General features: G+C 28.0%; 1 protein-coding gene across 3 annotated transcripts; it reads left to right on the top strand.

Annotated features, from left to right (window-relative positions):
• The first annotated feature begins 812 nt into the window (after window positions 1-812).
• LOC132920963 (uncharacterized) lies at window positions 813-25,061 on the top strand. Of its 3 annotated transcripts, none has more exons than XM_060983723.1 (4): window positions 813-979; window positions 19,323-19,669; window positions 20,436-20,653; window positions 22,597-25,061. In XM_060983723.1, exons 2-4 carry the CDS (start codon window positions 19,326-19,328, stop codon window positions 23,619-23,621), a joined length of 1,587 nt encoding a protein of 528 aa, XP_060839706.1. In that variant the 5' UTR covers window positions 813-979; window positions 19,323-19,325; the 3' UTR covers window positions 23,622-25,061. The 3 variants fall into 3 exon arrangements, with proteins under 3 accessions (XP_060839706.1, XP_060839707.1, XP_060839708.1); XM_060983724.1 differs by lacking the exon at window positions 813-979 and adding an exon at window positions 9,198-9,392; XM_060983725.1 differs by lacking the exon at window positions 813-979 and adding an exon at window positions 16,966-17,194.
• Window positions 25,062-26,246: the final 1,185 nt, after the last annotated feature.

The raw sequence follows: 26,246 nt of genomic DNA, 5'->3' as shown, positions 1-26,246 counted from the left end.
GAAAACATTATTATTAAGGTGTGATTTGGGGATTGCTGAAAAAAGTATAAACAAATTAGTTAGGTAACTTGAGTTCAACAAAAATATAAAAACATCGAGAAAATCAGGAGTGCCTACTGATAAATGTAGAATAAAAATTAATGTTATTGGAAGCTGGATATTGTAATCTATTTTAATATCTAAGCCCACTAAGATAAAAACTATTAATTTAATTAATGGAAGATTAAATTAGGTTTCAAACACTGAAAAAGTAAGTAATATATAAATTAATAAAAAAAAAAATAATAATTTAAATACTATTTGAAACAAAATCCACGAGAGAGGGCCCAGGGCAAACACAGTTATACATACTAATATAATTTTCTAATAGAAATAGAGATTGCAATCTATATCGATTATTAATTTCAAAATCCTATAAATCTAAAATAAAAAAGTTTAAAAATTATATGAAGTTATGCAAATTAAAAATTTTAAAAATATTGACTTAATCAATTTTTACATGACGACGAAAATATAATAATTATGAATGGATCACGTCCATAAATCACATAAATTATATATATATTATTATAGTCAATTATTAGTCATATAGATACACATAGTTTAATAAATAATAATATTGACTAATGCATTTATTTTCGTATGTAATTATAACAATGTATTAGGTACATAGGTAATAATGTGGCGTTTATTATGAAAATACGATATCACACGCGTATTAATGTATTATAAATTATAATATAATATTATAATGCATTTTGACGATAATCAAGCATTATACGCAGACTCCTCCTGCTACACGGACCGCGTGTTACATCATAGGAAGAGGATCTCGACCATTAGAAAGTGAAATCAACGTACGCGCAGTGACTGAATACACCGTGACGAGTCTACAGTCAATATAGCATATTATACGTGAGTACCACCTGGTACCTATACGCGTTTTAATACTACATCAAACACACACAGCCACGCGCAGGTAACTAAATTGACTATATAATAATATACATTTTAATAATATACGTATAAGTTCTTGAGCTTATTAAATTATAGACGTTGATGAGCGGTTAATCGCAATTTTTATTTTTAGATTTTGTTAAATATTTAATTATGTCGTTATGACTATGTTATTATTCACGACTCATGAGTACCCGTACTTAACCCAAAACTTAATTAATAACTAATAAGCTATGTAATATCAGACACTATACTATACATATAAGAGTATTTTATATATCGGAACTTGGGATTAAATTTTGATTGATTTATACTCGTCGTTGTTACAGTGTACAGTTAATAGGTTTAAAAAAATTTAGACGCAAATTTAAAATTTAGTCATCCTATAAATCGTTTATTGCTAATGCGTAATGGAAGGAAGAATTATGGAAATAATGAAAATACTTATGTCATATATTTGTATTAACTATCTATACTTATATAGGTATGCGGACAATTGGTGACCGTCATAATTTTATACTTCGGACAATTAGTCCCCAGCTTAAAAGTTAAATACCTACAAAATATTTTTTTATTATTAAACGTTCTTTAAAATGTTTTTTCAATAATATAATACTTTTAGAATAACCTTGCATTCAATTTTTAAGCTTTGAAGCAATATAAAATTTAAACAAATTATGGATTTTTAATAAAAAAATCTGAAGCATTTAATAATAAATTTAAAAATATTGTTAGAATTAAACTACCAAATATTTATAATTTTATTGAATTGATACAAATAATTAATTCAACAACAATGATATCGTTGACAAAAAATTTGTAATAATTTTAATAATAACTTTTCAAAAGCTGATCTTTTGAATTATTTGTGTAGGCTTTCGAGATTTTCATAAATTGTAATTATTATGTTATACTTAAATTATTTTTATATTCAACTATAATAATATTATTTATTAATTTATTATTGTATTATTATGTTCTTTTTTTATTTTTTTTTAAACAAATAACAGTTATTATATTCTAAAAGTATTATATTATTGAAAATATATTTTAAAGAATATTTAACTTTTAAGCCAGGGACTAATTGTTCGGGTATAAAATTATAACGGGGACCAATTGTCCGCATACGATATTTTTTCGCGGGGACCAATTGTCCTAGTCCCACTTATATATTATATACTGGTTGATTCTTTTTATTATAACATAGAAAAACCCATATTTAGTCAAGTAAAAAATAGTAAAAACTAAATATTTTGTAGGTAATAATAACTATACAGTGATGACTGATTCATTTATCAAAAAAAACACTCATTATTTCAATATGTATTAACGTTTTTAAAAATATTATATCGTTGTAATTTTTTAAGTTAGGTATATTTATTTTTTTGACAACATACATTTTTAATTTCATATTCTGAAGCGGAATATTTTTTGGAGTATATCGATACATAAAAATCGAAATTCTAACAAGTACTTTTTTAGTTATAAGTATTTAAATTATAGGTGACAAGGTTGGTGTTGTACGGGGATACTCTGCAAAATGTTGTCAACTATTTTGCTAAACTATACTAGTCAGAATTTCGATGAGTCTTTTAGTATTACTTTAAATAAAAGACTGACTATAGATGGTGTTCCCATCTAAAATTAAAAATAAAATACTAAATGATAAAATAAACTTATTATTTATAGATCATTGCTAAGACCAATAAGAGTATATGGTATTCGACTTTTCAAGTCTAAAGCTGTTCAAACTAACCAAATTAAAAACAATTCAAACAAATATTTCTCTGTGTGTAAAACAATATCTGCACGTTTTCAACCACCGCTCTTCAAAATGACCTACGCATTGAAATATTTGAAAATGTAGTTACCTAAAATTCATTCTAAGCAATTTTACATCAGATTACTTCACCACCCTTAATCTATTTATCTTATTCCATTGTATAGAATAGGGGTGGCCAAATTGCTGCTCTCTTCATCAACTTATGCGGCTTGCGGTCTTATTTACAAAAACCAAAATTTTAATTTTTTTGCATACATTTATAAAAAATATATAATATTTTTATTATTATTATTATTTTATAATTTAATATTTCGTAATTTGATATGTTTATCGAATGTTAGCTATCTTTATTATTTTTGTGGTATAAAAGTACAGATTAGATAATTTGGCTCTTGGTATTATAATATTGCATTAATACATGTGGCTCGCGTAAATAGTCATGTTGGCCACTCCTGGTATAGAATATAGATTTTATTATTGTGCTTTTGGATAAAGTGACAACCCCCTTCAACATCTAAAATAACGTTAGTATAGTATGAAATGGCTGGTTCTGGATCCTTCGCCCTGTTTCAATTCCCTCTTCACTTTTTTGAACATCATACATTTATAATTTCATACTCCTAAACCGAATAATTTTCAATTATTTTTGATTTATAAAAATTTCGTAAAAATTCGTAAGAAAATTTACCTATATTTATTATTTAAGGTTATAATTAGTTAATGAACTAGTAGTTACTCGTTTGAAATATGAATTTTATAGTAATCACTATTTATCAGTAGATAATAATGGCCACGAAAAAAAATAGCCAACGTAGAATAGGCTATAGAAAATTTAGTTAGGAAAAATATTCAAAGAAGGGGTTGAGATTAGAGGATGTCCAAATATTCGTGTTTATAGTATAAGTAAATACATTATACATATTGTATAATTATTTCTTGTAAAATCGGTTTATTATTATGGTTCTATTTCTAAAAATCCATGTCCACGCGTAATTTTGATTATCAAAGTTACCGTATTGTTTATCTACGATCTTAATACGCAGTCCAAAGTTTGACAGTCTACGTAGAAAATTATTACTCATATATTAACATCAATTTATTTGGCATACATTATTATGACTGATGCTAATATTATATTTTCAAACAAAAACTAAAACAAATAGTGTAAACTAAATTTAAACAAATTTTTAAAAGCTGTATCTTATTGGAATATTAAAAATATGTACTTTATTAGAACTTTTTAAATATAATTTTTAATATTTGTTTTGTTTTTGTCTTGACTATATTTTTGATTTATTTATATAGACTTATTTTATTATAATGATAAATTGATTATATGCTTATGTTGGACTATTTTTTATTTTTTATTGACTAATTTTTCCATGGCCATTTTTACTGTAGTCTAGTTCGAATTTTATAAATCGAAACTCTCAGAAAAAAAGTAATAAACTTAAAAATTGATAACCATAGAAAATTGAATAAATATATTTTTTCAAAAAGTTATTAATTTTCTAAATAATAAATGTTTACTGTTAACATAATTTATTATAAACAACAGTAATTACTAATTACTAATTACTAATATTTAGAATACGATTATAGTTTCTGTTCTTGGCCATTTGGTAATTTAATTTTTGTGATTTTTTGTTAAGAAGGAATTTTAATGTTGCAATTTTATTCTCCCATATTCATATCTATACATAGGTTCATTTGAAGAAATGTTTCAATTTAAATTGTATTAATTATTCACAATTGAATGCAATAAAATAGTTATTATTTTTATATTAATTAAATACCTATTTTACTCCGAATTAAAGTTATAATGATAAAAAAACAACTATATTATAATAATAGTGTAGTAGATATCTACTACTTACAAATATAGTCATTTTTGAGGTATTACGCCCTCCTACGTAGATCCCCTTGACCGTTTAAAAAAAATAATTGTTTGCTTTTTAAGAAAATAGTTGTTCATAGATGGATATTTTTATGACGCAGATAATAAATAGCATCACGTCTTTATTAGTCATTGCCTCATTGGCGTATAAATTATGACATGTGACAACGAAAGTCAAATTGTCAAATACAATTTAATAATAATAATTAATAAATCAATACTTTAGTGCGAGATGTAAATTCTGAGAAAATAAACATATAAGATATAAATATGGGGTATTTTTAAAATGCATACTATATAGTATATTATATTATGCACAATTATTTCGGGTATAATAATAATTATAATATAGTTATTCAGTTATTGCTTAACTAGCTGATAAATGTGCTCATGACGTAAATTATGACAAGTCTAATCCGAATGAAGGTTTATCAATGGAGCATCAAAATTACGTCAGATGAAGTCATTGATAAGCTAGGTCTAAAAAAGAAAATTTAATTTTGTGTTATAGTATATAGATATTAATAAGTAATAACTAACTGGGTGACTATATTATAATATGTTAAATAAATAATTTAATAAAGTAATAGTTAATAATAATGTTTAAATGCTATTAAATATATGAATATGATATAATATATAGGCTATATAGGCATATAGTATTGAGTTCAAATTGAAACAATATTTACTTAAATACTAAATACATTTTTATTCAAGGGTATTAGATTTTGTTTTAGCAAGATCTACATCTACTTATATTTAACTACCGAAACGACGTTTAATGGGTGTTGCGTGTGTGTATTAAAATATCCTAGCATAATATATATATATATATATATATATATATATATATAGGTAAATAGGTATTAGCTAGGTAAATAAGTACTATTACCAGTTACCACCCACGAAATTCGTTAAAACGCCCACGTGTAATCTGTTTAATGACTAATAGTTATAATATAAATGCTACCGCCACGTAAGAGTCGTATTTAAATGGGCGTACCTATATACTCTCGTCTCTCATACAGATACAGTTATGTGCATTTCTGAAGCGGTATAGCTAGATGTTTCATAACCTTTTTTTTACTCAACGCTCCCTTTTAGATTTTCAATAACCCCCTATCCATGAATTGAAAAAAACTGATTTTGAAACTTAATTTTTTATTTTTTTTGTCATACTAGGTAAAATGTAAATATGTTTACTTTTTTTTAAAGGAATATGGTCCAATTATTTCTGAGTGTTCAATTTTTTGTATAGTATACCTGTTATGCTTATATTTATATTTATCTATATTTATATTATTATATATTGTATTGATTTTTGTAGTCAAAACTTATCCTGAAAACTTTTAAATTATAAATGTTTTGCTAGTACCCGTGAATTCGTGCTCCCGCAGTCGCGCACAACTCCAACACCATCGGGATTATTATTATTACGTATTCGATTTTGCAACAAGTGACTTTGACTTTTTTCTTACGAGTTGGTCATCAATGTTACGAACTACTAATAATTATGATTTAGTGTTTTACGTACACAAAATATATACATGGACGACAATAATATTATTATGCGATCTTGTAATATACGTAACAATATTGTCTCTACTACTTACTGACACGATATTATGCACAAAACTATTATACGTCACGACTGGACGTCGTCGTATGCATACGCCTCTCACGTGTATCTGTACGTATATCGTGTCGGGACGTTAACCCTCGGGCGTCGCTTAAGTACGTCGTCGCTATAACGCGTTCGCGGCGATGTATATATAATAAATAATAATATATTAATATATATACGTTATGGGTGAACGATCGCATATGCGTAATGTGTGTATGTATATTATAATGTATATGTGTTGATACTTTATAATGATAATAGCCATATGTGTACATAATACATTTAATAATAATAACATTAATATAATATATAGGTACTCACTGAAGTTATATAGAGTTCAAACACTTTCCCCGCGTAAGTAGGTAGTCACCATTAGTTAAAGACCAGGTCAAATTTTAAAGGGCTACTTAAATTTTTATTTTATTTCGCTTCTAAAGTTTATATTTAAACAGGGAAACAAAGATACGCATTAATACCTTCCTACCCTATCGATGTTCTAAATATTTTTGATCCATATTCATTATAATTACAGTAGTGTTAATAATAATCAAATACAATTTTTTAATAACAACAAAAAATCAAAAACACGTTGATCTTTTAAATTATTTTATTGAATAATACCTTTAACAAAAATGTCCAGGATGAGATGAGTCCGCTAAAGACTAACTGTCTTGAAATGATACAACTTTTTTGTCAACAATAATTTAGGACCTATCTACAGATGATGAATATTTTTTTTTTATGAATATGATTTTTAATTTAAACGAGCGGCTTCTGAGTTATCTTACTTTATAGCTTTATGCATTAATGATAAAATTATATGTATTATCAAAATTTCTAAATGTCCGCTGAATGTATTTGATATTGAGTGTAACATAAGATATAACTAATAGGCCTTACTTATTAGATTTAGGAACCTCTTAACCTATAATATACATACCTGTAAAACCTTTTTTTAGTTTTATAATAAAATTTGAAAAAATGACATTAGTTACATACAGAACCCAACTTAGGAATTTTTGGGCCCGGGTCTAATTTTTTGATGGGACCCCAAAATTAATTATTATCTAAATTCTAAATTATCAACTTAAATTATTATAAATGCAGTCTTTTTGCTATATAAATTTTTTATATTCAATTTATTTTATAAGATTATAAATAAATTATACTACCGCATAACTCAATATGTAATTTTTTAATGATGATTAATATAAATAAAACGATGAAATTAAAATTAAAATTACATATATAAATAAAGTATTGTAGATACAGTTTTTAATTTAAACAAATGTTTACTGATATACATCATGTACATTGTACACAAAGTCAAAGTGGTAATGCATTTTTCAACATAGTCAATGTAAATAATAAAAAAATGTACATGATTTAGAATTAAAGACAATGGTTTTTTTCTAGATTTTAGTTCACTAAACTTTTGAAATAGATCTGAAAAATCATGTGTGTTAGTTACTTCGTTTGCACTCTTGATAGTTTCAAAAAAATTCGTTAATTTAGGTAACATGCTTACTGCGTCATCAGCCTCCTTCTTTAACTTTTGTTTTGCATAACCACTGAGATAAATGCTTTTTTTCTCAGACGTTTTCAAATTTCAATAGATTTTGGCACACACTAGTAACGAACAAAACTCTCAAACTCGACTAAAAACTAATCTAATAATTTAACATCACTACGACAGTCGACGGAATACTAATAACTAATGTACCGATTATACTAATGATTATGCGGAACTGACCAATAAAATGTATGTAAAGATAAACTGTAGACTGAAAGGTAAACTACGTAAACAATAATATCATAACATTTTATAGTGCCACTTTAATAATTAAATATCAACAGGGGCTTGAGGCCTGGGGCTCCAAATAATGTCGGGGCCCGGGGCTGCAGCCCTCCTAGCCCCCTCTAAGTTGGGCTCTGGCTACATAGCTAAAAGTTTTACTGATTATTGATTATACATCAACAAATTTTAAAAATTTGTAGACAATTAAGTAGGTTTTTATTTGAAGAAATTAGTTTGCGCCGCAACTTTTAGTTATTTGTTATTACTTGTTGATGCCTTAAAATAATCTTAGTATTTAAAAATGATAGGATACTTAGTATATAGAACTAAATTATTCAAAAATCAAAATTTGAATTCAACTGTGTATATAATTGTATTATAAAGTGGAGTGGATGTGATTCAAAATTCACCCTGTACTGGCTGTACTGTATACATAATAAAGTATACAGAGTGCTTTACTGTAAGCTGACACATTCAAATGTAAATTAAGCATAACATCTTAAGCTGGTACACCAAAATTGTATGTATGTGCAATGTAATATACAATATACCTGTTATAATATATATACATACCTATATTTAGAATATTATTTATGTATTATATAGACTACCGACCGTGAACCGCTACGCTAATACAATATTCGATTGTGTGCGCTTTGCCCTACTACCTGTGTTTGAAATTTGAATAGGAAGTAGGAAAAACCAGAAACTCATAATTCATCAATAATAACATGGTGTATGGTATGTCGACACAGCACGATAAAATATTATATTATATAGGTAACTATGTAGCTTTATTATAAACAGACGGCAGTTCTTATAAAAATAATAATAATCGCGACATTGGCGGCGCAAGGTACCTGTATAGACTACAGGGTAAGAGTATCGGCTCGTACACAATAACGCGTGATGGCGTGTGCGTGTAAATATATAAAATATAATATACGTATAATATCGTTGTAAAAAAGCTTTTGATTTCGGGTCAAGATCACGCGCTCGGGAATTACATATTATACATACACATGTATATACCCGATTGTAATGTAGCCGCCGCGCCGAGGGGAACCCCCAAAGCCTTGACCATTGCGTAACCGGATCTTGGTCGGCACATTATGACGGTATCGACGCTCGGCGGCGTTCATACATAACTCGGGACGCAACAGCGCGTTTGACATAATACTACATAACGAGTACGACTACGTAGACGACGCTCTCGCGTATTATTATTATTATTATTATTTTTTATTTTCATCTGGTGTGTTCATATTCATGGCCCGCGATCGGCACACCGTCCGCGGATAACTCCTATACGAGTATACGACGACTAAAATACGTGAGTATCTTATATTATAATATATTGTAATTTATATTATTATTATATTATATACACCTACCTAATAGTACATACATACTATTAAAGTATTTTTATAGATACCACCCACATGACCACATAATATCACACGCTTTATAATTTAAAGTTAATATTATTAATAATTATATAAATATATAATTTAAATTATACGCCTATAATATTATATCATATACCATACGGTATTTACGGAGTGAGAAGCATTATGCTCACTCTTTTTTCCTTTAATAACGATTTTTTTTAAATTTGATTTTTGTAATTTTTAAATATTCTCAAGATCACATTTTCAAATTGTTAAGATTTTGTTTAGGTAATACTAAATAAGTGTCTTGTGGAGATACAAACTTTTGTTTTTCAAATGATAATTCCCCTTTCTACAATACATTTTTTAGTGAACAATCGTTCTGAAAAATATTATTGACGAAATAATTCAAAAAATTAATTCAAACGAGTATTTTCGAATTCCCAAATTTTGTGTACTAAAGATAATAGGTTCATGATAATGAACTATGGTAATTTGCTAATTCAAGTAACTTATATTAATCTATCAATATTTATAAATTACAAAAGTGAATGATCCGATATAATATCTATTTAATATTTTTTTTATAAATATTTTTAATGACTATTATCCTTGAACATTTTAATAACTAAAAAACAATTGGATCGAATTTTGAATTAGATATATTAAAGTCTTCAAAAAAATATATCCATAATTTACAGTAAAAAATTGATATTGTGAATTTTGTACATTACCACAGAATAATCTTTAAATAATAAATACTTCAATAATTTGAAAATACGATTTATGTATGTGTACTTAAAGTAAAGATACATTGTGGTATAAATAAATAATAATATTATCTTAAAAGAAATCAAAAATGTCACTGCGTAAAGTAAAAATTATAATATTATATTATATTATATGTAAAAGTTTTAAGTTCATATGAATAATGTTTTTAAATTATAAAAAAATAATTAACATTATCCGTTGTTTATCGTTTAAATATAAGTAATTTAGTCCAAATCGGAACTTCAAATGACTATAAAAAATATTTGTCTTTTTACATTTTTTAGATATTATTGTTTCAATATGAACTGCTTATGAGGAATCTTGTATTAAATTTTCAAAACCTAGATATATAAATTATAAAGTTTTTATGAATTTCTCACCTATAATTGGGGAGTCCGTGGGGTCGTATCTCTTCGTAATTTGTTCGTACCGGTGTTATAAAATCATAATAAAATACTTTGTTAGCAAAGTATATAGGTATGTGTTATTCAAAAATATATTGTAGTGTGGTGCAAAATTAAACCATTGTAATCTGTAGACAGTTGAATTTAGGACATTATTTTTATAGATGACACACGTCAGAACGTATATCGTAAAACGGTAATTATTATCTAAAAATAAAAATTGTATATAAAACTATTTCGACCTTTCTCCCCCCCCAAAAAAAAAAAAAAAATTCTAGCTACTTGCCTGGGTACATTTAAAGTAATACATATTGTAGGGTTGTGTGTGCACGTGTAATTTATTAAATGATCAACTAGAACGGCGCAACGCATAACTCATAAACTGATACCTATGACACAAGTATATTATTTCTTCTGGTTTCGTATGTAGGTATAAATATTTAAATTATATATCCATTTATATATTATACATATTTGACGGTAGACAAATTGCTCACAGGCCAGTGCTCACTGTAAATATGTATTGTCTGCATATTTTGACACGTTTCAGCCTTGTCCTCCTAAGTCTAATTATTTTACGAAACACGTATTTATACAGGAGTTTTTATTTCTTGAATCAAAATATCGGCATTGTAAAAATTACCAGTTATTTTTAAGGATATACTTATTAAATAAAAATCGGTTTGCCATGATAGGATTTTAGAATTAAATATTGCTTATAATCCAAAGCTAAAAATTAACTGTCTGTATTTTATGTGCATTGTGCATAGTACACGACTGTGTATACTTATTTTCATATTTATCAAATATATTATACGTTTCGTTGTGTAGGTGCCATAATTTATTATAATAATTATAATTTTTGGATAAAATGAATCATATCATAATAGTTACAATTATATCGTGATCGTATATCACAATATACAATATATAATATGTAAACTGTATTGGAGCGTGGAGACTAGAGACTTGTATATGTAGTAGATACTATATTGCTATTTGTATTATACCGCTATACGTACAATCTACATAATAAAATCTCGATTTTCATAAACGTTTTCATTATTATTTATATAAGTCACAGTGTCGTTTTCGTCACTGCAAGGACGCGTGCCAATTGGTGTGTGAGTATATTATATATACGCATTTAGATTCTTATTATATAATTGTAACAAATTTAATTCACGCGCCTCGCACCCGCTAACGCTACCGATACATATAGGTATAATAACTGTGATACTAAGGGGAAGGTATGTATACATAATATATATATATATATATGTACACTGTACATGGTGTACATTGTATTTACATGATATATATTGCGCAAAATATAAAAAATGGTCTTATTAGAGAACGATTGTTTAAATCGAGACGAATGTGTATAGTGTATATCTAATACAAATATATAATATGCATTTTTCGCAATATTTGAACAAGTAATTTTAAAAAAACACACACATACAAACATATATTATATTATATGTATCTAACTACTATATAATATGCGGTGCGTTTTCGATAATAGTTATTGAAATTAAAAAATTGGGTATAAATTGAAACGATTAAATCGATAACACTGTATAATATATTCTATTCTATTTAGACAATGCATAATTTATTATTGTGTAACCTTCTTCAAAGAAAAATAGCGGGTGTGTTGTATAGAAAAAATGGAAATGTTCATTTACTTTAAATAACTATTAAATAAATAAATAATATACCTACTAATAATAAATTTTAATAGATTTTCACTATTGATTTTTTTATAGGTTCGTGTTATTGCAAATTTACAAAGTTGTACGTATTTGTACAATTTTATTGTCTAATTTTAAATAAAACGTATTTATTTATATTATTCTTACACATAGTTTTGTAATAGTAAGTATAATGTTTCATAAATTTGTAGTGGCAATAATATGTGTTGTTTAATACTACTATATACTACATACGAATTCTAAACATTTACATTTACAATTACAATTTCCAGTTTATGCAAATAATTAAATGTGTAAATATAACTGATTCACAATTTAAGATTCAAGGTTAATTAATACATATACATACCTAATATAATAATAATGGGTTTTCAATCAATTCGAGTTGATATATTTTTACACACATTGCAAATAATGTACGAGATGTATAATACGTTTAAGTATACAGCATGGATTTGTTTATAAAATTATATGAGAAAACCATATATTTAGAAATTCCTAATTAAAATGTTATAGATTAAGTCTTAATTTCATGCAATTGATTAAAGTTTTTAAGTTATTATAACATTGGTAAAAGTGCATATTATGTAAACTCGGCCAGGATTCATAGTTTTAGGTATTTTTGACCCAGATAATAATTTTTACCGATTGTAAACATTACTCGATTAAATAATTTATCATAATCGTGTGTAAACTACACAGTCGAAAATTACTAGAAGAAAAATGTACAGTGTTCCTTCGCAAAAAATGATTCTGAGCGGAGAGACGGTTATATTGTATTTTATAGGTATTAGGTAACATTATTAGTGTTATCGGTAAATTGAACTAATTTTTTCCAAAAATAGTATAAAAAGTGTACAACAGTAAACACAACTCATTCAATATAATACAGAACAAAGCTGATGACCTAACCTTTTTTGCACAATTTGTATCTCATTTTCGCCCACGATATATTAAAATCATCCTTTCACATTTCTAAGTACATTTGCTGACTACACACTACTGTGACTAATGGTGTCAAATCCTTACTCTGAAACGACTATAGGTTCAAATGAATCAAATTATTTATTTATGATTAGCATGGACTAAGTTTTGGAAAATAAAAGTTAATAAATCAAAGTCGATTCTTTAGGTTAGATTCTTAAAAAATATATCGTGAATACCCACCACTTTCGTGCAACAACTAAGTTCTAGTGTCCTTCCAGTAGTTATAATTAAGGTCAATATATTTTGTTAACTTTTGACAAGCTGAAGCGATTCACATGAAGCACACATATAAAAACAAAATGAAAATTAGTCAATACAAAACTTAAAATGTCTCTTTTAAGATCTAAATTGTCTCTAACTAATAATAATTTAATACAATATTATAAATTAATAATCTTATGGCTCGGTTATTCCATTTCCATATTCACTTTTGAGGCTCTGTGTCTCTGTCAAACTATTCGATAGAAAAACCTTATTAGTCTTCCAAGTTTCAATATGTGTATATATATATATTTAGGTCAAATAACCTCTACAGTCTACCCCTTGATATGTAGGCAACAAATAAAATTTTCCACCCATACCTAAAACTTCCTTTTTTTTACAATTTGAAAAATTATAAAAATCTCGTTAAACCAAATTATATTCAAAACTTAACAGTTAACTCCTTAACTAATCCTTTTAATTAAATAATTAGATACCCACCATTCTAGTCATTCTACCATATATTTTCGTGAAAATATCCCTAAAAGACTCAAATGATAATGATCCATGAACTTCCTAAAGTGAGAAAATTAAAAATAAAAACCTAATTGGGTAGTAACTAGTAGTGCTTAATAGCTTTTCCTAGGTAATTTTCAATTGTTATGTCATCACATATTCATTTCACTTTTTTGTAAAATATTCAGTTTTTTTCAGCCTATTTTTGTTAGTTTTTGCAATTCTTAAAAATATTTCTAAAAATTTCCTACTTTCAACCCCCAGTTGTCCAGTTATAGATCAAATTTGATCCAGGACACGTTTAAAATGTTTACATACATGAAAAACTACATAATTTAAATTCCAATATAAGTTTATATTTCACTCCGCTCAGAATCTAAAGTCTAGATTCAGTTTACATGCATAAAATTTTACTGTCTAAAATATCATGACTAAGTTTATATTTAACCTTTTTACAATCTATCATGGTATAAAAAAATAATATTGTAGATATATTCTTCATCTTTAAAATACAATTTTTAAATAACATTTAATACATTTCTTAAGATATTGTTGAATGTATAACACATTTTCGGGTCATCAAGTTATAAACATTATAATTATATTTAATTATTTTAATCATGCGTGTTGTCATCATGAATTTTTTTTAAATTTTTAATTATTCTTGAATATTTTTAAGATTGTATATATATTTTTTTTTGCGGTAATATCACCAATTATATTTACAAATTACGGATATTCTTTAACAAAAATCAACTGGTTTGTGTGTTTTCGAAAGTAAAACCTGATTATTTGTCCTCATGTGAAACATTATACATACATTTAATATTGCGCACATCGTATCTGTTACGGTAAAACAGTCAACAAAACAATGTTGTAGATTTTAAAATAAAAACACATCTATGATGCTGTTGTAAATTATATAATTATTAATAAGTGGCTAAATTACATTATAATAGAAATAATAATATTATATACATTTTGTGAATATTAAGTATAATATACTGCTGAACATTTCCAATAATCTGAAATCTGAATGATATAGGTATTGATACATAGTGTGTAGTATGTACTATTTACGAATTCTCGTTAAATTATATTTAAATTATAATTAAAACGAAATAAAATGTTGTATGTAAACACATTTTTTACTAGGAATAGTTGTTGTAGAAATAGAAAGCACTGGCAATAACATAATTGACAATGAATTGATACTTGTTATATCATATTTTAGTAATAATATCATGTTCACAATACACTGTGAGTTTTCAAACGGTTTATGAAATGCCGCGATGAGTTGAAATATAATAACAGAATATGTTTTAATATATGTATAGTTAAATAGGTAGTAGGTACTGAATATATATATATACATATTACTCCCTACCAATACACCGCAATACCGTATAGATTTATGAACAGCGCCTATTATACCATATTACAATATAGACAATATAGTAATTCGTATTGTTTGATCGTCAACATTAAACAGTAGGAATTCCACTAGAATATCAATTAAAAACATTGAAATACATATACACATTATTCTGTAAGCCAATTGACACGTAAAAATGAACGGCGTGGTCCTTATATGAAATATTTTAATGTAATGGTAGGTATAGAGTATATACGTATATAGGTAATACAACTATTATAATTTATAACTAATAACTATTCCAATATTTTTTTACATTTTAGTATTTTTAACAACTTATCACAACAAAATCGTATATATAAGCATATATTATAATAAATAATATACACATACCTGTACGTTGTTTATACTTTGATTTTACGTGTTGGCATGCACGCTTATATATATTAAATACGGAGTAAAAAATATGTGAGACACGTATACTTAATAGTTAGCTCATGTGTAAGGCTGCAGCTTTTATCATTAAGGGCCGTCGACGCTTTAATGCCTCATGGCGGAATGTTACTTTATAATTATTGTATATTTTTGTAGATCTGCTATATTGCTTTATCATTGTTAGATGATTAAATCACAGTTTGACTTGATGAGAAATACATAATATTATTAATCCGAACGTGAAAGTATTTAATTTTGTTTCGACGTGTAGGTGTGCAGTGTTGCTTGTATAACATTATATTATATACGTGAATACGTGATGCACCTATACTAACTAATAACTTATGATGCAATAAATGTATTACAATTAAAACATAATATCATGTCATTGTTCATAATATATTTGGTAGGAACTTATAGAAAAACATTGACGTATATACTTAGTCAAGATATGTTAAGTTTATTTTTATTATCTATATATTTATATGTGTATACATATAATATATAATGCAGGTACACTGCATACCTACGTGGCTATATAGCAGTTTAGATTTATTTTTAGTTTTCACGATGTGCGTGGGAGAAATTAGAATAAAATTACTTTTCATTTTATTTTCTATTGTTTAAACACTAACATCTAAATAATACTTACTATATTAGTATATTCAATGTCTTTTGTCTTTATATTCACTGGATTTGGATGTATCCTATCATTATTTATAAAATTTGGATGAAACAAGGTTATGACTTATTACGATATTATTTTTGTCTTCCTCATTGTGTTCATAGGTACTCTAAACAAGACGATCATAAATTATTTATGTAGGCGCATAAACACCTGACACTTCTTGTGTATATACTATATACCTATATCGATAATTAAAATTGTATACAAAACAACTGTTCTTGCGTGTCGGCGAAGAAAAATGACCATATCGTTTTATAGTGTTGTGGTCTAACCGTCTAAACTAGAGAAAATGGATAAAAAATTATAATACAATGTCGACATCATGAATGGAATAAGAGTGTGGCTGGTGGTTCACATGTATATACGTAAAATGCGGGAGGGAAATATAACCCGATACAGAATTGACAGACTAACCATAACAGTCATCGTTGTCATTGCCTATCGAACGGAACGAAAGTGAAAACCTAGTTTCCATTTCAATATATTTATGTTTAATATTTTATATGTATTTAACTTTTTTACGCGAGTGTGTCAAAATAGTTAACTATTAACGTATTGTAAAATAATACATAACGATTTTATTTTTATTTTTTTATTTTGCGATAAGGAATTCTCAGCACAATATACGCTAAACTGTATACTACTGCAGGTAAAAAAATATATTAACATTATTCTGTTGATGCTTATAAAAATTTATATAGTATTGGCTATTGGCTAAATGATATACTTATAAATGTTTAGGAGCTTGAATTGTGTTCTAACCATTTGAAGGTTCCGATAAGATTTCTCAGGGTCGTTGATAATAATACGTATATAATATATATATATAAATATATTTAGTGAGTACATGACCATGAAACACGACTATAGAATATTTTACTAGTCGAACTTTTGCTGAAATTATTGTTAAAGAATATTATTAACTATTGTTTGTATTGGTATTTAAATATAATTAGTCATTGAAAAATACATTTTTATTTGTGACGTACCTACACTTATTTTGTACACAAATACCATTTTTAGCAATAAACCAACCTTATGATAATTTAGTTTAAAAATATGCAGTGCAATCATGATATGAGATAAATAATATAAAAACAATAATATTATATAGCGTACAGGAATGCTAAAAAAACAAATGTATAACTATACTATTTAAATTTTTTTTTAGTATTGGTCACTTTTCTAAATATTATATTTTGTTTAGTATCGGATTTCCTGTAGATCATAGTAGATCATACATTATAATATTATAATAGTACCTATATAATGTATAGTCACTAATCACTATACTTATACTATACACATTATACAATATACATATATACATAGATAAATAATATTTTGTTGTAATTATATCAATAGTATAAATGGCTAACCAAATTATGCGTTACAAAATCGGTGAAGATCGCATATTATGATTTAAATGTAATCCTCATCAATTTTTCAACGTAAAATTTGGATAATTCTGCATAATATATTTGCATGTACGTAGATATTATATTTATATGACAAATTACTTTTTTGGACACAAACAATAAATTATTTATCTTGACGCTAAAATTTTAAGGACCGTATATTGTACATTCGTTTTATTTGAAGAGAAATATAGTTTCGATTTTCGAGGTACAAGGTTCAACAATCTCTATTATTGATATCAAACATTACTCATTAGTACTACAGTTTTGAATACGGACGAGATAATCGTTATTGAGATATAATATGGTATTATGATATATCGTAACGGAACGGTATAACGGTAGACCTGAAAACAATTTGTGTACCTAATATGTTCCTACCTATCCTAACCGTTTAATCTTTTCGTTATTAAAATATCTTTCGACGGGCAGGAGCACTGAACTGGGCAAGAGTAATGGCTATCCGGTGGTCAAGATTTATCCCGTGTGATATTGCACCTTTAAATTTCGTGGGGTGCTAACTAGAATATATATAAATATGAACGAATATAAAGTTGTTTATTTATTATTATAAAAACTTATAATCGATATTTCAACAAGTTAAATTTAGTATTTCGTTAAAATATATGCAGTTGCAGTTTAATATACTTGCATAGAACACTAATAAATACGTTAAATCATTTATGTTACACAATAATCTACCCTCTTGAATTGGAAAACAAAAAGAAGGATGGTGTTAAAATGTAAAAAATATATGTATACCTAACTGAATATATAAATGTTTTATTGTTTAGGATATAATTAGAAGGGGTACTTAGAAATATTCTTCAAAAAGAAGAAAACTTCGTCCGGGCGCGTTATCCCCAATTCAAGCACTTGAATAAACATAATAATAATTGAAGGCGTGGCTAATATTTGTTTAATATATCTTAATTTATAAAATGTCTTAGACATTTATGTTTAAATTAAATTTTATTTTGTATACAGAGTGAAGTTCTTTTTTTGTTTTAGAATGATATTTATTTCTTCTTCTTTATTTGTTCTTAATACACATTTTTGGGTAGATAATAGATATACTATAAGCGTAAAAATGCATTTATACTTCTCTCTAAATTATAAATTAACTCAGCTTAGTATTTAAACAGATAATTCTATAGATTTTTTTTAAAAAAAACATATAAAAAGCTAATGAAAAATGGACTACTTTTTTTTGTAATTGTTGTGTTGAAAAATTAATCTGTTTTCTACAAAATACTTAAGCCCCCTCTCAAATATTTTACATGATCATCTTCTATGATTAAATGACTTATTACTTATACACGTAACATATTATTATAAACTATACAATTGATATCATAGGTGATGATATTACTATACTGCTTGGCATGCATAGTCACCGCCGTCATGGGCGCAGTGCTGCCGCCACCCTGGGCGGACCCGTCTCAAAATCCGTGCGCCGCAGAACCATCGGGCGGATGGCAGCTGCTCTACTGGCCGGACGATAAGAAGTGTTACCGGATATTCCAACGTGGGTACCCGTGTCCGGAAACGATGGAACTAGTGCCGCGTCCGGACCGTAAGGGTTCCGCGGAATGTGCGTGCCCGCCCGGCAGCGTCCGTAGCACTCGTGACTCCCGTTGCCATCAGCTGTTCCGGCTCGGCGGTCCCTGCGACGATGGCCAATACTTTGCGCCTGACCTGGACAGGTGATCATCTAAAATTAATTCGATCCTTTTTTTTAACTGACAACATTATAATACAATATAAGTAATAACAATGTTTTCCGAGTCGATTTTGCAATGATACACTATTTCACATCATCGACATTATACCTGTATTTTGGTAATTTATTTAGTTTATTTTTTAGACAACCATATAATCTTTTATCTCATAAACATTAACTTATGATGTACTAATTTTAAGTATTGAACAACTAGTTTTTATTATTAATGAACGTTTAAAGTTTGAATAAATGCGTGAAATGAACAGTCAACTTCAAATTTTGCGGCATACCCCTTCCTGATCTACCCTTGAAAAAAAAATAGCCAATTTCAATGAATAATAATCAAAAAATGTATAATTTTTTAAATAACAAAAAAATTGTAGTAAGACTCCTCATTACGTGCTTACATTCGAAGCACGATAATTTCATATTTTCATATAAATTTGATTTTTATAATAGTGAATACAAGAAAAAAATTGTTGATTCGTAGTTAAAGTTGAATTATTTTCACATAATACACATTTTCCCAACTTCTACCTAGTTTTAAAAGTAAATCCTATCAACTATAATTCAGTTTATATACATTTAGTTTTCAGATTAATATCATATAAACATCGTATAACATATTGTTCATAGCTGGTAATATGAAATAAAACATATGTACTATAATCTTTATTATATCTTTATAGTATACTCGCCTCACTCAAAAATAATGTTTTATTAGATTTTTTTTATTGTGTGTTCCGTAGAGATGACCGGGAGAGGTGGGGAACATGTGAGGATCCGTTACCATGCGCGGATAAAGAAGAACTGTTTTGGCCCAAAGACAAGCGCTGCTACCGCAAGCACTCCAGAGGACCATGCACTGAAGGACAGCTATTGGTATCTAGCACCATGAACAATTTAATCGGTGACTGCAGATGTGAAAACGTTCCAGAGTTGGCGACTTACTTTTGGGCACCCGCAGGTCAGTGATAATACAGTATAACACTTTATTATGACAAGTATAACATGTATACTTGCAGTAAAAAAAAAAAAATAAAAAAATAATACACACTTTCTGCAAAATTTTAAATCAAAACTATAGGTGGACTTAGGGGGAGTACGTTTATTCACTGTATAAATAATATTAGTCCCAAAAAATTCAGTAGTCAAACGATTTGATTTTAATTTGCTATTAATAAACTTTTAGTCTTGACGTAAATTTCCTCTCTCTAAAGCTTATGAAACAGGTTCAAAATTTAAAGTTTTTAGATAATTTTATAATAAAAACTCTGCGCATATTACTTCAATGTTTAAAAATCATAACCAATGGTGAGAACAGGAAAGACATAAAAGAAAACAGCATTATATATTTATATTACAATATCCGGGCATAAATAGTATAATCTATAATTTATACCTGTAGTAGTGTTACGAGTTTTTCTTATACAATTGAAACTAACTAATATTACCTACGTTTTAATAGTTAACAGAGGAAAAATGTTTCCATATTTATAAATTATAATACGGTAGAAGAGAATTATTTTATTATTATGGTTAAATTTATTACAGTATTTAAAATTGTCTTAACTCAAAACTCGTCATACATGGTAGGTACACAGTATTTTATTCGGTAATTTCCTGTTTTCTCTCGTCATAAATGTTTATTATGGTTAAATGGTTTTAATCTAAATATTTTAATCCAAAGTTAAACGTACCATTCATGCATTAAAAAAAAAAATCAACCACTTACATTTTTACAAAAATGGGATAAAATTTTCAAAAAAAAGATTGTATCACCATTTCCTTAATAATTACCATACAAATTCTAGTAAATGTATAAATACCATCTCTATACGTATTAATTATAATGTCAAAAAATTATATTTCAAATAAATTTATAAATTAAGAATGATGTTGGGCAAAAAACTTCACAACTAACAAATGATTATAGCTTATCAAATTACATCTGTAATTTAAAATTGATAAAATTCGATAATAAATATATACAATGATATTGAATTTATTACCACTATCAAAAGACCAATAGTGTGTATGTACTTATAATGTTATAAACGACGAAATAAAAATTGGTTAATGAAATAAATTGCACTGCATAGTTGCTTCAGGATGAAGTATTAAAGATGATGGAGATATTTGTTTTGGTATTAGACCAATAGGCAATAAGTGGAAGACCAATTTATGTAATCCCCGTTGTCCTATTTCTGTTTTGAATGTATGTGTATGCATTTTTAGTTTTCTTTTTTAGGTAATGAAAGAAACTTTATTTTATTAAGCCTTAAAATCAAAATGATTTTAAAAAAATTATTTGTAAAACAAAATTATTCCGTTTAATTCTATTTGCAGTTTTTAATAGGAAAAATAAAATTTATAATGATTTTTTTTTACAATAATACCATATGTATCGTGGATAAATGGTTAGTGATTACTAGTTAGTATGAACTATCTAACAGAAAAAAAACTACCCAATGGCCAATGATGACACTTGTTTAACTTGATAACATGTATATAATATACATTAATTTGTAAACGTTAAATATTTTTCCTTTATAAATTATTGAAACTAATAAAAAGTTAATGAATTCTACAAAACTCTTGAGAAAATATAAATTGGACCACTTTGGTAGTTTTGAAAAAAATATTTCTCTTTAAATATTTTCCTCTGGTAAACTAGTATTTTTAGGAGGAAATCTTAACTAATATTTGAAATGTTTTTAAATTTTAAGTTATTTTAGCTCAATCACACTATTTAACATGCATTATTGTATATACTGTATAGTATATACACATAGACATTTTATTTATATTATAATAAATTGTAAATACTCCGAAATATTGTCTGCTCAATTATATTATTTAAGTTCACATGAATTATATCGTATAAATAATATATTGGCATTTTTATAGGCACGTGTCACGAACACTACACGATGGGACCGTGTCAAGAACGCGGAGGCATATTCCTGCCAGGCGGCCAGTGCGGATGTGACCCATCACTGCCACACTTCCACAACGGCACGGGCAAGTGCTACCAACTGGGAGGTATTGGACCCTGTTCCCCGGGACACCAATTTCTGGTGCCCGCTGGAGGTTCCAAGGCCGAATGCACGTGCAAAGAGGGCCACATCAAGTGGTTCGGGGACGGCGCGTGCTATAGACCGTACACGCGCGGCCCGTGCGCCGCGGGTAACATGTACAGCGTGAACACAACGGCCACCGGTATGGCGGTCGGGTGCGTGGACATACCGTGCACCGCGGGCAAGCTGTACTTCCCGGGTGGCAAGGGCTGTCACCGCGTGGGTACGCAGGGCCCGTGTCCAGCCGGCCAGATCGTCCTGTTCCAAGACACGGTCAAGACGTCCATCGAAGGCGTGTCGTACCTGGGCATGTGCGGTTGCGCGAACGCGGACGCGGCCGCCGGCACGTTTTACTCGTCATCGTCGGCACTAGCGTGCAAGCCGCCGGCCGCGGCTAGGAAACTGCCACAGCAGCAGCATGACGGCCGTGGCGCCGGCGCAAGCCCACGGCGGTCGGACGCGCTGCAGCCGCAGGACCCGTGTGGTCACCGACGTGGCACCGTCGCCTGGACCGATCTGTCGTGCAAGCAGCTGTACCTGCAGGGCCCGTGCGAACCCGGCGAATGGGTGGTGCCGGACCGGGGAAAGGGCACCAGAAAGGGCAGGGGCTGGAAGATGGGCAAATGCGAGTGTCGGCCCGGGTTCACGGCCGTACCGGTGCCCGGCGACGCCAACAATGCCACGGCGTGCCAGCCGCCGACGGTCACGCTGGCCAAGTTCCTAAATATGAGTGACGAGTTCAACCACAACCATAACAACCACAACAACAATAACGCCACAGCCGATGAACGCGGAGACGGTAACGACGACGGCGACGATGATAACAGTAACAACAACGGAGTTAGGACGCGTTAATTATTATAAGTTGTACGTTCAAAACGACGCATTATATTATATCACATCATTTATGCGCTCCGAAATGTGTGAACTAAATTAAATATTATGCGCATGCGTATATAAATATTATATTATGTCAAGACTGCAAAGTATATTATATTATACTATATAATATAACATAAAAATATGACGTTGAATGTGATTTGGCTTTAAGGGGGTCAATGACATTTTTGGAAAATAGTTAACTACTTGAAGTTTTTATTACCTAACTATATAATACGTACGTGTGTCAGTCGTTCGGTCTTAGTCCGTTATTTTTATTAATACATATAAATATTTTTAATTTGTATACTTAATTTCTCGAAAAATAACTTTCTATATATCTTGATTTTATCCTAATCATGTGTAGCCACATAAATGCATATGGCTATAGTGATTAATTAAAACATTAATTTTCTAGGAAAATATCAACAAATTTGAAAATATCCTTTTTTTACATACTATGAACAGTCTGAACATATTACTAAATTTTGAATGAAAAAATAAGTATGTATCATATTGTTTTTATCGTTATCCTTTTTCATTTTTATGTTTTTCAATGACACATATAATTTTATGCTTTAAAATTGAAACCTAATTCAATATTTATACACATTATTTCGTTTTTTTTTTAAATTATGACCGTCGACTAATTTAAGAATGTGTTTTTTCATTTAGAGCCCACCTTAAGTATAATAATGCTTACTATTTTTATCTTACTAATACAAATCCTTTTAAATGTTCTTTTTAGTTTTTATTTGGGTAGTGACTAATGATCTACTCAACATTAATAGTGACAGTATGTGTACTATTTAAGTAGGATCGTCGATTTGTACAGTGTAAATTAATCTAAATAGCATATAAATCTGTATTATTACATACAATAGATTAATGTATGAAAAAGCCATTAGTATAAAAAAAAGTCATAAATCCCAAAATTATTATTTAATTATTTCCTTAAAATATATTGGGATGAACTTTATATAATGGCGTATTAGCTCATAATATATTATTATCTTCCTAAACTTTAAATTGTAATAATTTAATTAGGTACCTATACACTTAAAGTCTCCATAACACAGTGCAGCGATAATTAAATTAAGTGTTTACAATTTTTTCATAAAAGTAAGTATCTATTATCTTATAAAACTATAATTAATAATTATATTAAAAACACAAATAAAATGTTCATTGACAGATTATCTTTTAAACAATCTAACTGTAACATTCTAATGAAGTTTCTATTGCAGTGTTAGGTACTTAGATAAGTTTTTAATGTAAGAAAATTAATGTTACCAACAAAACTATATAGTGACTGTAGATAATAATTAGTTATTATTAGTTTATATTAACTAGAATAAATGTTTAATGTATACTTGCATTTTTTTTAATAAACTGTAATATGTATAGATGCGTAAATATATGATTATATTATTGATGTTTTAAATGCGCATTGCGTATATAAAGGTAAAATATATAATGGTATGATGGGTATAAATATCATATATATGTATAGATAGGTACTTATTTGTTATCTATATAGGTACACATTTGTTTTAACCTTTCAGGCAGTTGATTATATTATATAAGTAAATAGAACGAACTATTGGCAAAATTCAGCTAATAAATTCGGTTAGGATGCGAATGGGAACAAAATAATATACGACGCACGCAAGCGCCTCTTATTTAAATTTAGTTGAATGACAATTACAAAATTACAAATAAAACAATTTAAAATTTGTTTAGTTTTTTTTCGAACGAACGCGCAAGTCTTTATTAAGACTATTACGCATTTGCTAATTATAAAAAAGTACCAGTAGTATATATACATATAGTATTCTACCTAAGTACTATATACGTCTTTATAAAACTACACGACTGCAGACAATATAATAATAATAATTTTACTAACATTTATGTATGTATATGACAGTAAAGACCAACTTTCCAATTTATCTATTTGATATTTTTAGAGAAATATCACAAAAAACATTCATTATATTTTAAATGAAATATGCATGAAAACCAATTTTGAACAGTGAATGCTTTCACTTATATAGTATTTGCGAGTGTGTAGCATTATACGATGTCATCATGCTAGCGTTATTGCTCTGCCCTTTCGCATCGGAATGAGTGGGAGGTTAGGAATTAATATGTATTCACGTCGAAGGTTCCCGTTTCCTGCTTGGGTAGTTACACATGAGTAATCTTTAAAAGAATAACTGACGCTTAATAGTGTATACTGTATAGTGACGATTATATTTTTTCGAATAAAACGCCTACATTACAATTATCCGTGAGACAAATAAGTTTCTAAAATTTTTTTTTTTAATTGTACCTATCGTAGAAAAATTGCTTAAAATCTATGTACACTAATTAACCATTTGAATACGAAAATTATTTGAAATAATTATCATTTATTTCTCATCATAATATATTACATTTTAATACTTTACATGCAGCTTTACTCAAGTTATTACTCTGTGAATAACCAAAACGTTTAAATTAAAATTTGTAGGCCTTTTTATAATAAGTTAAAATACTTAGTGATTGTTATATTGTTAAACATTTAAAATATAATGTATTAATGTAAAGTGAAAAATA

This window comes from Rhopalosiphum padi, chromosome 2 (genome assembly GCF_020882245.1).
Source record: "Rhopalosiphum padi isolate XX-2018 chromosome 2, ASM2088224v1, whole genome shotgun sequence".
In the NCBI taxonomy this organism is placed as follows: Eukaryota; Metazoa; Arthropoda; class Insecta; order Hemiptera; family Aphididae; genus Rhopalosiphum; species Rhopalosiphum padi.
The sequence above is the reverse complement of the archived record's forward strand: the minus strand, read 5'-3'. Positions and strand labels throughout refer to the sequence as shown.

Coding starts and splice junctions, on each gene's coding strand:
- LOC132920963 (XM_060983723.1), top strand. CDS start 19,326: ATGATATTACTATACTGCTTGGCATGCATAGTCACCGCCGTCATGGGC. Junction 19,670..20,435: donor TTTGCGCCTGACCTGGACAG/GTGATCATCTAA, acceptor TGTGTTCCGTAG/AGATGACCGGGAGAGGTGGG. Junction 20,654..22,596: donor TTACTTTTGGGCACCCGCAG/GTCAGTGATAAT, acceptor GCATTTTTATAG/GCACGTGTCACGAACACTAC.